The sequence below is a fragment of the Loxodonta africana genome, chromosome 5 (genome assembly GCF_030014295.1).
Source record: "Loxodonta africana isolate mLoxAfr1 chromosome 5, mLoxAfr1.hap2, whole genome shotgun sequence".
NCBI lineage: Eukaryota > Metazoa > Chordata > Mammalia > Proboscidea > Elephantidae > Loxodonta > Loxodonta africana.
Genome location: NC_087346.1, coordinates 108,511,919 through 108,527,905, shown reverse-complemented (window position 1 = coordinate 108,527,905; position 15,987 = coordinate 108,511,919). Strand labels below are relative to the sequence as shown.

The following is a 15,987-nucleotide window of genomic DNA, read 5'->3' as shown; positions in this document are numbered from 1 at the left end:
GTTACACAGTTAGAGCATCACTGTGCCTTTTTACCCACTAATCTTAGAAATGCAGTTAATACAACGGCACATGCTCTCACTCATCTTAAAAACATTCAAAATGGAGAACAGCAAGATGAGCAATAGGCTCCTTATTCACACAGATTTTTATGCCTATGAACCTCATTAACCAAACTGCCTCATCTATAAAATGAACTGGACTACATGAAGTGTCCCTACTAAAAATGTAAATTACCTTCTAGAGAAGACTCGACAGCAGGAAAAGTACAGAATAAAATGTTATACATCCATTTCCACCCAACAAGCACAATGATCATCAAACTGAAGAAGTACACTGCTAACATAAATAAAAATTACCAAAGCATTTAAGATTTTAGAAATATTTATCTTGCCAAAGAGAAATACAACTTAAGGATAAAGGAAGAACGACTAGCAGTTTAATTTATTTAATATCCCTCTAATATAACTAAAATTGTTAGATTTAAAATTAAATGTATTCAATGTAACTTATTGAGTCATCTGTCTGCTCTAGTAATTTAATAATTTAACTTATATCACAATTTACTCAAGAGGGTTAAAGTTTATCACTGCAGGGTATTATTTTCATATGTTACACTGTTGTTAGGTGCTCCTCAGTCAGTCCCTATGTACAAGAGAATGAAACACTCCGGGTCCTGTGCCATCTTCACAATCGTTGCTATGTTTGAGCCCATTGTTGCAGTCACTGTGTCAATCCATCTTGTCCAAGGGCTTCCTCTTTTTTGCTGACCCTCAACTTTATCAAGCATGATGTCCTTCTCTAGGGACTGGTCCCTCCTGGTAACAAGTCCAAAATATGTAAGATCAAGTTTCACCATCCTTGTTACTAAGGAGTATTCTGGCTATACTTCTTCCAAGATAGTTTTGTTTGTTCTTCTGGCAGTCCATGGTATATTCAGTATTTTTCAACAACATGACAATTCAAAGGCATCAATTCTCCTATGGTCTTCCTTATTCATTGTCCAGCTTTCACATGCATATGAGGAGACTGAAAATTACCACAGGTTGGGTCAGGTGCACTTGAGTCCTCAAAGTGACATCTTTGCTTTTTTAACACTTGAAAAAGGTCTTTTGCAAATTTGCCCAATGCAATTCATCATTTGATTTCCTGACTGCTGCTCCCATGGGTCTTGATTATGGTTCCCAGTAAAATGAAATCCTTGACAACTTTAATATTTTCTCTGTTTATCTTGATGTTGATTATTGGTCCAATTGCGAGGATTTTTATTTTCTTCAGGTTCAGGTGTAATCCATTGTCACAGATAAGATAAATATGTCAAAGGGCTATAGGCATAAATACTAAGTCTTAATGGCTAAATATTTTTCATTACCTGTTACAGATTGAACTATGTCCCCCCAAAATATGTGCTGCAAACCCTAACCTCTATACCTGTGGTTATAATCCCATTTGGGAATGGCTTCTTTGTTATGCTAATGAGGAAATATTAGTGTAGCGTGAGTCCTAAATCAATCTCTTTTGAGATACAGGAGATTAAGTAAGCTAGCCAGCAAGTAGAGATTCCAAGCCACATAAGGATCACCCGGGAGCAGAAGCTCAAAAGAGAGAAGAACCTTTCTTCCAGAGCTGAGAGAGAGAGAAGGCCTCCCCCTAGAGTCAGCGCCCTAAATTCAGACCACTAGCCTCCTAAACTCTGAGAAAGTAAATTTCTGTTTGTTAAAGCCACCAATTTGTGCTATTTCTGTTATAGTGGCACTAGATAACTAAGACACTATCACTCCTAAGTACAGTCATGATTACAATCGTCATTATGTTAACAAAATTCTGATCTATGTGACATTTAGAATTAAAAAGAGTTTCAAATTATGAAAACATTCTTCTATAAGTTGTTTATTTATTTATTTTAAAAGGTATATTCATTTATTCCACAAATATTTATTCAACATTTATATACCAAGATTACCCCAACCACTGAGTATATATAAGATGAGACAGATCGCACATTTAAGTGTGAGAGGTAAGGAACATAATACCTTCATAAATGCTATGAAGAAAGATAAAGCGGGGTAAGAGAGAACGAAGGTAGCAAAAGAAGGAAGTCTGTCAGATGAAGTCCATATTTGAACAGAAATTGAATTAAATAACAAAGAAAGCCCTAAGAACGCAGAGTTCCGCAGAAGAGGAATAATCAGAACAAGACCCTGAGATAAGAACAAATGTGGACTGTTCAAGAAATAGCAAAACAGAAGCAGGAGTGAGCAAGGGAGAGAGTGATGACTGAAGATTTCAGAAAGGCAGTCAGGAGCTAGATCATTATAGAGCCTTACAGGTCAAGGTAAGGTCTTTGGATTTCATTCTGAGAGTGATCAAAAGTTCCTGAAGCGTTTTGAGCAGGGTGATGATGTCCAATTTACATTTTTTTTTTTAAAAGATCCATCTGTGGAATTGATTCCAAAGTGGCTGCAAGAAGACTGGTGAGGAAAGCACTGCAGAAGAGGTGATAGGGGCCTGAATGAAGATGTTAGTGGTACAGGTTATGAGAAATGGTCAGATTCAGGGTCTATTTTGAAGATAAACTTAACAGGCGTTGTTATGGGACAAGGCCAGAGAAGATAAGAAAGAATAAAATGAAGCTTATAATTTTTTATTTATTCCTCATTAAGCACACTTGCTAATATGATTCCCTAAGGAATGGAAGTCTAGGGAAAAAACTAAGTATTTTAAAGATAAAGTTTAATATTATTTAAAATTTGATTAACCATACTTGCTTTTCCTTGTAAAATTCTTAAGATTCTTGAATGGTTGATTTCTCATATGCTTTTAAAATACTTTCAGCGAATTTCACACACATATGTACACATATCATATCTGTGATGCTATCTGCTTTACTTTCCAACAAAAAGTTAGGAATTTGTTGAAATCGTGAACATCATCTATCATATGCACCAGATTTGAAAAATGCCTGAGAGTGAATGCTCCAGACTAGAGAACTGAACGGACAGAAGTGGAGGTGGTACTGCTAATCACTGCCTATATGGAGGTGACATTGCTTACTACTATTTAAGAAGATTCATAATTTCTGAATTGTTATCATATAATAAAATCCTATGTGTTAACACAGGTACAATATGTTAACAGTTCCACATTAGAAAGCATATTATTATGAAAAAGCAGAAAGATATGATGAAATACACACCAAGCTGTTAAAGTTGGCTGTCTTAAGGTAAGTAAGAAGAAGGGATGTGGGCAAGAAAGAAGAAAAAAGAAGCTATAGCAAAATGGAAACTTATTTATGGTAAAACAGTTGGGGGAAAAAAGGCTTCAAACATACTGTAAGTACATTCCACCTAAGGTCCTTACCTTATTTTTGCCTGTGCAATCATCAATTACAGTTACTTTATGGCATTCTTTCATACAAGTATGATTCTGACAATCTAAGGTTCGTCCACAAACTCTCTTACAAGAGTACGGTCCTACAGCATGGCATGGTAGTGGGCTTATCTAAAATAAGATACGAAAATCAGCACAACACACACACAAAATCTTCTGCACTCATGGCTCTGAAATGACTCTGCTGTCATTTGAGAATAAGTTTCACAAAGATCTAGTAAGTTTTCACTAATAAAAAACTGAAGACAATTATAACTGAACTAAAATCTACAAACCCAAAGCTCTGATGGCCATTAATGGTGAGGAAAATAAACAGCTTTGGCTCTCGGTACTGCCTGTTACAACAGGAACCAGAAAACAAGTCCTTCAGATGAAGGTGCACTTTACTACAAACTGAGTGACCTTAAACCCAAAATCCAAACCCACTGCCATCGAGTCGATTCCAACTCATAGTGACCCTGTAGGACAGAGCAGAACTGCCCCATAGGGTCTCCAAGGTTGTAAATCTTTACAGAAGCAAACTGCCACATCTTTCTCCTGTGGCGAGGCTGGTGGGTTCAAACAGCCAACCTTCTGGTTAGCGGCCAAGCACTTCAGCCACTGCGCCACCAGAGCTCCTCTTGAGTGACCTTGTCTTCTTTCTAAATAGCCATGAAGATTAAATGAATAATATGGGTAAAGTGCTTGCCTACTGTGTAGTAAGGACTCAATGAATAATAGTTACTATTAAAATCAAAGTAACCATCTTTTTAGATGCCTAAAAGCAAAACATTCCATCCTTAAAAGGGAAATTCAAAATAATAGTTCTGTAGTGAATGCATATAAAACAAAACACCTGTCGATTCCGACTCACAGTGACCCCATAGGACAGAGTAGAATTGCCCCGTAGGGTTTCCAAGGAGTGGCTGGTGGATTCGAACTGCTGATCTTTTGGTTAGCAGCTATGTTCTTAAGCACTGCACCACCAGGGCTCCACATAAACCCACTGCCGTCGAGTCGATGCCGACTCATAGCGACCCTATAGGACAGAGTAGAACTGCCCCACGGAGTTTCCAAGGAGCGCCTGGTGGATGTGAACTGACCTTTTGGTTAGCAGCCATAGTACTTAACCACTGTGTCTTCCAGGGCTCCAGAAAGACAGGCTAATTCTCAAATAAAAACAGTGTATATTTTTTTTAATTATCAGACAAGCTCTTGTACTCTTTATAACACTAAAATAACAACACTTTGAGTTCGTTATTTCTAACAATCTTAGTATAGAAGAAGTAAATAAATACAAGCTTTATTTAACAATTACTTCCTGACTCACCTCATGTTTCCCAAGACATTCCCTGCAAGAAAAAAATAAAATGTAATGAAAACTATAAATTCTTCAAAAAAATTTTCTAAAGATGCTAAACTCACTAGTATGTTTAAAGAGTAAAAAGTAAACATATACATAACACATTTTATTAAATAAAACACGTCACTTACAAAATAAAATCTTGACTCCATAAAATAATTAAAGAATTTCTATTCTCCCTTAAGTACTTACACACTATAAAACTTATGACAACAAGGATATTTTTATAGTAGCTATGGTGTAAAAAAAAAAAAAGGCTACCTAATTTTAAAAAGCTGGGATAATGGAAAATCTTTTAAAACTGCATAGTGACTGTTATTTTTCTTCTAATCTCCTTGGTACACCACCACCTATGAAAGTTGGAATTATCAGTATGATTTATTAAGAACTAATTACAAAAAACTAGTAACAAGCTTTTTTTTTAGTAACAAGCTGTTACTACTTGTCACAGTAAATGAGAATCTGATGTCACAATAAATGAAAACTTGATAAAATGTCACTTCTTCTGCTATTAGACTACTTTTAAAACTCAACGTAGTTTTTAAAACTCTATATGAGAGGTGTCAGCATAAGGAATAGGCTCCAATAAAATTCAGTTTAACATGTATTGAACATCTCCTTTTTTTACAAGGCATTATTAGGAAGGTGCGATAGATTTGTAAATAAATCTCTGTTTTTGACCTCAAAAAAATTCATAAAGCAAAACCATAAACCACATTTTCTTTTTCAAAGAGTGGGTAGTAGTCCTGGAAGATTTTCATAAATATTGGAACACTTCGAGAATTTGAATTTTAATGCTGCACAACTAAACACCAAACAAATACTTAAAACCCATCCAAGAACAAAATATTCACAAATGTATTTAGGCCTTCTTGTTAGATGCCGTCAAGTCAGTTCCAACTCATAGCAACCCCATATACAACAAAATGAAACACTGCCCAGTCCTGTGCCATCTTTAGAATCATAGTATGCTTCAGTCCATTATTGTGGCCACTGTGTATTTGGAGTGTCTTCCAACCCAGGGGGCTCATCTTCCAGCAATATATTGGACAATGTTCTGTTGTAAGCCATAGGGTTTTCACTGCCTAATTTTTGGAAGTAGATCACCATGCCTTTGTTCCTAGACTGTCCTAGTCTGTGAAAATTCCACTGAAGCCTGTCCTCCATGGGCGGCCTTGCTGATATTTGAAATATCGGTGGCACAGCTTCCAGCATCATAGCCATGTGCAAGCCACCACAGTATGACAAATTGTCAGACGGGTGGTGTTGTAATCTTGGTACCCACTCCAAACCAAATCACTGCCGTCGAGTCAATGTGGACTCATAGCAACCCTACAGAACAGAGTAGAACTGCCCCCACAGAGTTTCCAAAGAGTGCCTGGTGAATTCAAACTGCTGACCTTTTGGTTAGTGGTCCTAGTTCTTAACCACTACACCACCAGGGTTTCAGTAATCTTAGTAGTAGTCTTAAAAAAAAAAAAACAAAACCAAACCTGCTGCCGTCGACTTGATTCCAACTCATAGCGACAACTACTATCAATCACTTTTGGTTTAACTAAGATTCAATGGTAGCTGTCAGTGATCATGTGGCATACTCATATTTAGTTTAAAAACCCCAACCTATTTAATATTTACACATATTGATAGATATAGTGAGGATAATTTTGGATAATTAACCTCCACAGAGAAGAATATGTCCCTGATACCTAGGTGGCTTTATTATTATTATTAATAAGTTACAGCTAGATAAGGAGATATCTACCTGCAAGAATAGTAAGGCATGCTTTTTTTTTATTTCCTGCACACTAAAGGATTTCATTTTTTTGACTAAAATTACAAAAACTTCATAACTAGCATGCATCATGACGTTAGATCATAATGCTACATACCTGTACAAATTTTAATGCTTGGCAAAATATCTGTAAAACTGGTTTATTTTCATTTTCTCTACTTGACTGGTCAAATAAACAACATTAAGAGAAAATATGGTTGGATCATAGTGTCTATGAATATTGTATACTCTAAAAAATAATACAGTGAAACCTGTGAGAGCCGGAACGTGACTGGACTACCTTGTCTTTCTGGGTCTCACAAGCTTTCTGCCTTTGACAGGGTGTAGTCTTACCACTTTTCTATTGCTCGTTTTAGTGGAAAATATTTGAGTTTTCCCTCTCTGACAGGTTTCCACCTGACACAGGTTCCAAATTTTGCAGGTGTTACTATATATCTCATGGAAAAACGGACAAATAGCAATACTTTTCACACAAAGAAATCCCTTTCAGTTCATGCAAAATGCAATTAAAAATTAATTGAATTTACATTTAAATGTTTCAATTCACTAATAATGGGGCCAAAAATTAACAGATTTATAACAAACTGGCCAAAAAAAGTGGGAGTTTTGTAAGCCACTGAATATGGCAAAACAAGGTTTTACATACTCACTGCTCATTGTCTAATTTATAAATAAGTCTTTTCCCCCAGAGCAGTCATTTTTCTGATTCCCCAACTGATTTAATCAGTGCTCAAATCAGCCTGCTGGACAATCCAACTGAAGGATCTTCCTCTGGCAGCCCCTAATAGTTAACAGACTAGAGCAGTGGTTCTCAAATTTAGTACACATCAGAATCAGATTGCTGCCCTCTCCCCCTCACTTTCTGTTTCAGTAGATCAGGGATTAGGTCCAAGAATTTCCATTTCTAAACACTGAACAGACAATGGATAAGTGGTAACTTTGGTGAAGGTAAGACAGTACACAATACTGGGGAAGCCAGCACAACTTGTACAAGGCCAAGGTCATGTAAGCTCTATAGACATATCCAAACTCCCTAAGGAACTGAATTACTAGGCTGAGGGTTGTGGGGACCATGGTCTCAGATAACATCTAGTTCAACTGGCGTTACATAGTTTATAAAGAAAATGTTCCACATTCTACTTTGGGGGGTAGCATCTGGGGTCTTAAAAGCCTGTGAGCACCCATCTGAGGTACTCCATCAGTCTCACCCCATCTGGAGCAAGGGAGAATGATGAAAACTAAAGACACAGAGAAAGATCAGTCCAAAGGACTAATGGGCCACAACTACCACAGCCTCCACCAGACTGAGTCCAGTACAACTAGATGGTGCCTGGCTACCACCACTGACTGTTCTGACAGGGGTCACAATAGAGGGTCCCAGACAAAGCTAGAGAAAAGTATAGAACAAAATTCTAAATCAAAAAAAGACCAGACTTACTGGCCTGACAGAGACTGGAGAAACCCCAAGAGTAGGGCCTGTGGCCACCCTTTTAGCTCAGTAATGAAGTCACTCCTGAGGGTCACCCTTTAGCCAAAGATTAGACAGGCCCATAGAACAAAACGAGACTAAAGTATCACACCAGCCCAGGGGAAAGGACTAGAGAAGGCAGGAGGAGACAGGAAAGCTGGTAATAGGGAACCCAAGGTTGAGAAGGGAGAATGCTGACATGTCGAGGGGTTGATAACCAATGTCACAAAACAATATGTGTACTAACTGTTTAATGAGAAACTACTTTGTTCTGTAAACCTTCATTTAAAGTACAATAATTAAAAAAAGAAAATATAATTAAAAAAAAAAATTCACATTTCTGACAAGTTCCCAGGAAATGCTGATGCTGCCAGTCCATTAAGCCAGACCATCAAAACTACTGGGTGAGCTCTAAGCTGAGGTAGCCAAGAGATACTAAGCTGAGTTTGGTACTCTTTGGTTTTTGTCTTCCTAGCCATAAGACGAGGGGATTCTTGAATTGGAATTTGGGCTACACTGCTAAGCTGGGTGAGCTGCAAATAAGCTTAGGACGTAGAGTAAAATAGGACCTAGAGGTGATAAGGAAAAGGTTTAGAAGCTATAACGCTATGAAGATGACACAGAATAATTGGAGAAACATTAGCGGGAAGAAAGGGAAGAGAAGAAATACCGTTGTCTTTCCTTACGCATTCTCTTTCCCTCAAGGCAGCACCCTTGTATTTGAGGTACATGCAAGACATCCAGCTGAAACCGTGTTTAGGTAGCTGGATACACACGTTTGAAGCTCAGGAAAGAGAGCTGGGCTGGAGATACAGTTCTGAGAATTAGCAGTAAATAATAAGTAACAAAAGTCAAGGAAAGATACATGGAAGGTCAGCTCAATTGGACTGGACCAAAAGCAAAGAAGTTTCCAGGATAAAATGAATGCTTCAAAGGTCAGCGGAGCAAGGGCGGGGGTTTGGGGACTATGGTTTAAGGGGACTTCTAAGTCAACTGGGAAAATAATTCTATTATGAAAACATTCTGCATCCAACTTTGAAATGTGGCGTCTGGGGTCTTAAATGCTAACAAGCGGCCATCTAAGATGCATCAATTGGTCTCAACCCACCTGGAGCAAAGCAGAATGAAGAACACCAAGGTCACATGACAACTAAGAGCCCAAGAGACAGAAAGGGCCACATGAACCAGAGACCTACATCATCCTGAGACCAGAAGAACTAGTTGGTGCCCGGCCACAATCGATGACTGCCCTGACAGGGAGCACAACAGAGAACCCCTGAGGGAGCAGGAGATCAGTGGGATGCAGGCCCCAAATTCTCATAAAAAGACCAGACTTAATGGTCTGACTGAGACTAGAGGAATCCCGGCGGCCATGGTCCCCAGACCTTCTGTTGGCACAGGACAGGAACCATCCCCGAAGACAACTCATCAGACATGAAAGGGACTGGACAGTGAGTGGGAGAGAGATGCTGATGAAGAGTGAGCTAATTATATCAGGTGGACACTTGAGATTGTGTTGGCATCTCCTGTCTGGAGGGGGGATGGGAGGATAGAAAGAGTGGGAAGCTGGCAAAATTGTCACGAAAGGAGAGACTGGAAGGGCTGACTCATTAGGGGGAGAGCAAGTGGGAGTACGGAGTAAGATGTATGTAAACTTATGTGTGACAGACTGACTTGATTTGTAAACGTTCACTTGAAGCTCAATAAAAGTTAATAAAAAAATATATATATATTATTAACTAGATGGTGCCCGGCCACAACCGATGACTACCCTGACAGGGAGCACAACAGAGAACCCCTGAGGGAGCAGGAGAACAGTGGGATGCAGACCCCAAATTCTCATAAAAAGACCAGGCTTAATGGTCTGACTGAGACTAGAAGAATCCCGGCAGTCGTGGTCCCCAAACCTTCTGTTGGCCCAGGGCAGGAACCAACTCCTCAGACATGGATTGGACCGGACAATGGGTTGGAGAAAGATGCTGATGAGGAGTGAGATACTTGTATCAGGTGGACACTTGAGACTGTGTTGGCATCTCCTGTCTAGAGGGGAGATGGGTGAGTAGAGAGGGCTAGAAACTGGCAAAACAGTCACGAAAGGAGAGACTGGAGGGAGGGAGCGGGCTGGCTCATTAGGGGGAGAGTAAATGGGAGTATATAGTAAGGTGTATATAAGTTTATATGTGAGAGACTGACTTGATTTGTAAACATTCACTTAAAGCACAATAAAAATTATTAAAAAAAAAAAAAAGTCAAGGAAAGAGATGAGATCATTCATGGAGTTTGTAGAAGGAAAAGAGAAAAGGATCCAAAACAGAACACCAACATTTAAGCTATCTGAAAATGAAGAAGTGCCTACAAAGAAATCTTCTAAGCTACTATCAGAAGCAAGATTTACAAAAGCAATAGCTAGTATCTTTTGAGTATTTAGTAGGTGCCAAGCACTATTCTAAGTAGCTTACAAACATTTCTCATTTAATCCTCACTACAACCCTATGAGGAAAGTGCTATTGGGTTTCCTATTTCATGGGGAAAAAAAAAAAATTTTTTTTTTTTTTTGACAAGGAAAATGAAGCACAGGCTGGTAACAACTTGCTCAAAGTAGCAGACGAAAGACTTGAACTCATAAAGTCTGATAACAGAGCTATTACTTTACTCTCCTACCTTTATAAAATGCCCTCTTCAATAAGGATTAAAAACCACAGTGAGATAGAATTGAGAAGTATTGAATTTAGCACTAAGATCTCTTCTGATCTTCATAAAAACAATTTCAGATGTATAGTGGGTAGCAGAAGACAAAACTCCATAAGGAAAGGGGAGAAAATAAGCACTCACTTGTAAACTCGTAATGAATGTCTGATGAATAAATAATCAATTGTAAATCTCAAGAGATCTTTAGGAAACAGGTGTTCTAGCTCCAACGCATCTTAAATCAGAGAAAACAAGGCGCAGAAAAGTTAAGGGAATTTACAGAAGATCAAAGAGACCAGAATCCATGCACAATGCCACACTGGCTCTTCAAACTGACAGCAATTAAGGTGAATATCATAAAGCAGGCAATGCGGGTTTTTTTAACCAACTTCCATTCCCTACTTCTCCCACACTGGAAGAGCCTAGGTTTTATTTTGGTATCTGGTCTTCTCTATCTGTACAGCTCCATTCACAGTAATATGATTTCTCTTTCCAGGGACTGATTTAGAAATGCTCCTGTGACTGTGACCATATCCTGACTAATGAAATGTGAAGGGAGTTCTGCTGTAAGCTTCTTGAAAAGATTTCCCCACTCATTTAAAGAAAAAAAAAAAAAGGCAAAATCCCATAGAGTTCATAAGAAAACTTCTAGAGCTAACAGAGGAATTTAGCAAAGCCGCAGGGTACAAGGTCAACAGAGAAAAATCAGTTGGGTTTCTATACAGCAGGAATGAGAAATCTGAAAGGGAAATTAGAGGAACAATCCCATTTAAAATAGCATCTAAGAGAATAAAATACCTAGCAATAAATCTAACCAGGGACGTGAAGGACTTATACGATGAAAACTATAAAACACTGCTAGAGAGATTAAAGACATGTAAATGAAAAGATGTTCCATGTTCATGAATTAGATGTCAATGCTACCCAAAGTGATCTACAGATTCAATGTAATCATAATCAAAATTCCAACAGCCTTCTTTACAGAAATAGAAAAACCAATCCTCAACTTTATATGGAATGGAAAGAGGCCCCAAATAGCTAAAGCAATGATGCAAGAGAAGAACTAAGTAAGAGGGCTCAAACTTTCTGATTTTAAAACACCATACAGCTACAGTAATTAAAACAGCCTGGTACTGGTATAAAAATAGACACATAGGCCAATGGAAGAGAATTGAGAGAACAGAAATACAACTACACATCTACGGTCAACTGATTTTTCATAAGGGTGCTCTGTCCATCCAATGGGGAAAGAAGTGTCTCTTCAATAAATGTTGTTGGGAAAATTGGATTTCCACATGCAGAAAAATGAAACAGGATCCATGCCTCACACCACACACAAAAACAAATTCAAAATGGATTAAGCACCTAAATGTGCAAGCTAAAATCATAAAATTCTTAGAAGAAGAAGGAGGGCAATGCTGTCAGACCTAACTTTTAACAATGGATTATCTAATATAATAACAAAAGCACAAATGGCAAAAGACAAAACAAATAAAAGGGACCTCACAAAAAGTAAAAACTTCTGTTCATCTAAAGACTTTACCAAAAAAATGAAGACAGGCTACTGACTGGGAGAAAATCTTGGGAAACCATATATTTGACAAGAATCCAATAACCTAAATATATATAAACTTCAAAAACTTAACAACAAAAAGACAAATAATCCAATCAAAAAATGGGCAAAGGACCTGAACAGACATTTCACCAAAGAAAATGTTCAAATGGCCACCAAACACAGGAAAAGATGCTCAGCACCATCAACATCAAAGAGATGTAAATCAAACCCATAATGAGATACCATTTCACTTACATTACCCAGAAATTAGGATGGCTAAAATTAATAATAAAATAAAAAAACAAAACAAAACAACAGTTATTGGCAAGGATTCGGGGAAACTGGAACCCTTACCCATTGCTGGTGGGAATGCAAAGTGGTACAGCCGTTGTGGAAAATACTGCAGCAAAAAATACAAAATGAAAAATAGAACTACCATTTAAAAAAAAAAAAAACTGTTGTCATCTAGTTGATCCCAATAGCAACCCCAAAGGACAGAGCAGAGTTGCCCCATAGGATTTCCAAGGAGAAGCTGGTGGATTCCAACTGCCGACCTTTTGGTTAGCAGCCAAGCTCTTAACCACTGCACCACCAGGGCTCCAGAACTACCATAAAAAACTCAGTAATTCCACTCCTAGGTATTTAAACAAAAGACTTGAAAGCAGAGACTGAAACAGAGATTTGTATACCAATGTTCACCGCAACACTATTCACAATAGACAAAAGGTGGCAACAACCTAAATGCCCCTCAACAGGTGAATGGATAAACAAAATATGGTACATACATACAATGGAATACTACTCAGCCAGCAGCAGAAATGAAGTTTTGATACAAGCTACAAAATGGATGGAGCTAGAGACATTATACCAAGTGAAATAAGTCAACCATAAAAGGAAAAATATCGTATGACCTTACTTACATAAAAAAATAGACGACAAGAAAAGACCAATGTATGGGGAACAAATTTTATTAGTGGTTACCAAGGGCACTCTTGTCAAAAATCAACTGACCACAAACGTATGGGTTCACTTCTGGCTCTCTATTCTATTCCATTGATCTATGTGTCTATGCTTATGCCAGCATCCTTATGTCTCAATTACGGTAGCCTCATAGTAAGTTTTTTAATCAAGAAGTATGAGTCCTCCAACATTGCTCTTATTTGTCAAGATTATATTACCTATTCTGGGCCACTTGAATTTCCATATGAATTTCAGGATCAGCTTATCGATTTCTGCAAAAAAGCCAGCTCAAATTTTTAATCTGTAGATCAATTTGAGGAGTACTGACATCTTCCCATTCACAAATACTGGATGTCTTTCCACTTATTAAATAATTACCTTGGCACCCTTGTCATATTTAATTTTAGTTCTTTAGTCATGGTTTTCTTTAGTTATTTGAACATACTGAAATAAAGCTAATTTAAAGTTCAGGGCCTCCTCAGGGATGGTTTGTATTAATTGTTTTTTTCCCTAATTATGGGCCATAACTTTGTTCTTTGCTTATTTTGTAATTTTTTGTTGAAAACTGAATTTTTAAAAGAGTATAATCTAGAAATTCTGGAAATCAAATTCTCTCCCTTCCTCAGGGTTTGTTGTTGTTTGTTCAATGACTTTTCTGACCTATTTCTGTAAAGTCTGTATTCTATGTCATATGTGGTCACCAAATTTTCTGCTCAGTTAGCTTAGCGGTCAGCTAAGATTTTCTTACAAGCCTGGGGAACTCACCCCCATTGATTATCTCTTCATACTGACCTTGGACCAAAATGAATTTACTGACTTCTGCTATACTAATCCACTGTTTGTCATTAGCGTATAGGTGAATGAAAATTCCACTGTTGAGTCTCAAGTCTTTCCTGAATATGCACACAGCCCTGGACATATGCAGAGACTTACGCGTGCATGTAGCCTTCCAGATTCCCAAGAACATGTTGGTGCTTTTCAAAATCCCTATGGACATCTGATGCCCCCACGTTTCCATTTAACCTTTTGGGTTAGCCTGTTATTTGCCCCAACTGCACCTAAGTAGCCACAAAGTCAAAACAATTTCCTCTGTTTTCAACAAACGCCACCGAGGCTTTTGATACTTGGTGAGTTCCAAGTCAGGTCAAATAAAGACAGTCTTGCAAGTGAGGTCTTCCATGGAACCACAAGCCAGGTCAAATAATTCTCTGGAAATAAGGCTCTGAAAGTGTTCCAAAGCTATTCTGCCCCCTCTAGTGGCTACTAGGCTGCTGGTTTTTCACCAGGACTTAGTTTTCAAGTCTATCACAAAGCTGGTGAGAAGGAGCTGGAAACAAAAGAGTTAAAATGTCACAAAGCTTGCTATTCTTACCAAGGTTCAGCTGTTTTTCTTTTAAAAAAAAAAAAATGCTTCCCAGATTGCTGCAAGTCTCTGGTGAAACTTCAGAGTTCTGGAAAAGTTGATTCTAATCATTTCTGCCAACTTTTTTCATTGCTTTAACAGAGGAGTGAATTCTCAGAGGTACTTACTCCCTAATTTTCAGAAGTACTTACTCCATTCGGAGGTACTGACAACTTTGCAGCTATCCTCAACCTCTTTACTTTACACCAAACTGAGAACTAAAGAAGGCAAGTGAATAATTCACGGTAGAAGTTATTGGGACGCATAGCATCGAATGGTAGATCCATACTCCCAAACATAAATGTTTTAATATGCACACGCAAACAACTTCCAACAGCACATCTAGTCAAAGGCAAAGGAAACGCTTTTTAATTCAATTTAAAAACCTCTAGTAAATACGGTTTGATAATGCTAGGCAATCTACTCTATTTTCACAAAAATATGTAATCAACCTAAAATTTCAAGCAAATTAATTGTATTGAATTAAATATGACAGACATATATCCTAAATACAATCTTACTATAAGACAGAATAAGAAATTCAAGGGTAACTGATTATAGTATGTATTATTTAGTGCCTATGAATCACAACATCCATGTCTCTTCTTCAGTTTCTCTTAAATGAAAAATGTAAGGAACTAAAAATCACTAATAATTCAAGCTTAGTAAGACATGCGATAATTAACTTGGTCCATCACGCCCATACCACAAGTTCTCAGTCTCTAATACATGTATATCTTCCTTAAAGGATCTCTGTGCTAACCACTACAGCCCCTCTCCACTAAATCTACAGACTAAAATCACCCCATTCATAGATATAATGCCCAACAATCCTTTGCCTCCCAACTTGAATGCACAAGCTATATATAAAAACATACATGCTATTTAAGCTTGGAGGAGAGTTGCAGGAGAAAAAAAAATTAAGAGCTTTTAGGAAATCTGTAACTTTTGAAGCAAAGAAAACAAGAATTCTCTTTTCAAATGGCCAACACGTAAGAAATATCAATATCCCATTTGGAACCTTAGTTATAGATAACATCCCCTTTCCTAATTTTACATTGACTCCCAGCACTGTGCTTCCTTTCTTCCTATACTCCATAACCTCTGCTAAAGTATGAACCATTCCAGGATCCCCTATTATCCTAGGTTCAGCTCAGCCTTTTATCCTTACAGGTCAGTCCTAGTCATTCCCTGGCCCATCCAAGAAGCCTTTCATTTTCAATGTTTCCCTGAAACATTCTCTTCCAGGTTTGCCTTATCTAAAATTGGCTTTCTTCTATCCTCAAGAAGCTTATAGACTAACATGGGAATCAGTCAGAAAAACAAACCAATGATCAACTCTTGGATTATTATTTTAATTGTAAGCACAAGTTGCTCTGGAAGCTAAGAGGA

At 37.8% G+C, this 15,987-nt stretch overlaps 1 protein-coding gene across 4 annotated transcripts in view; it reads right to left on the bottom strand.

Annotated features, from left to right (window-relative positions):
- NFXL1 (nuclear transcription factor, X-box binding like 1) overlaps nt 1–15,987 on the bottom strand; it is a 77,289-nt gene that overhangs the window by 23,968 nt on the left and 37,334 nt on the right. For all 4 annotated transcript variants that reach the window (XM_064285856.1, XM_064285854.1, XM_064285857.1 and 1 more), the window contains 2 exons: nt 4,698–4,719; nt 3,359–3,499 (listed from right to left, as the gene is read on the bottom strand). In XM_064285856.1, coding sequence (XP_064141926.1) covers nt 3,359–3,499; nt 4,698–4,719 — 163 coding nt within the window. The remainder of the gene's footprint in view (nt 1–3,358; nt 3,500–4,697; nt 4,720–15,987) is intronic.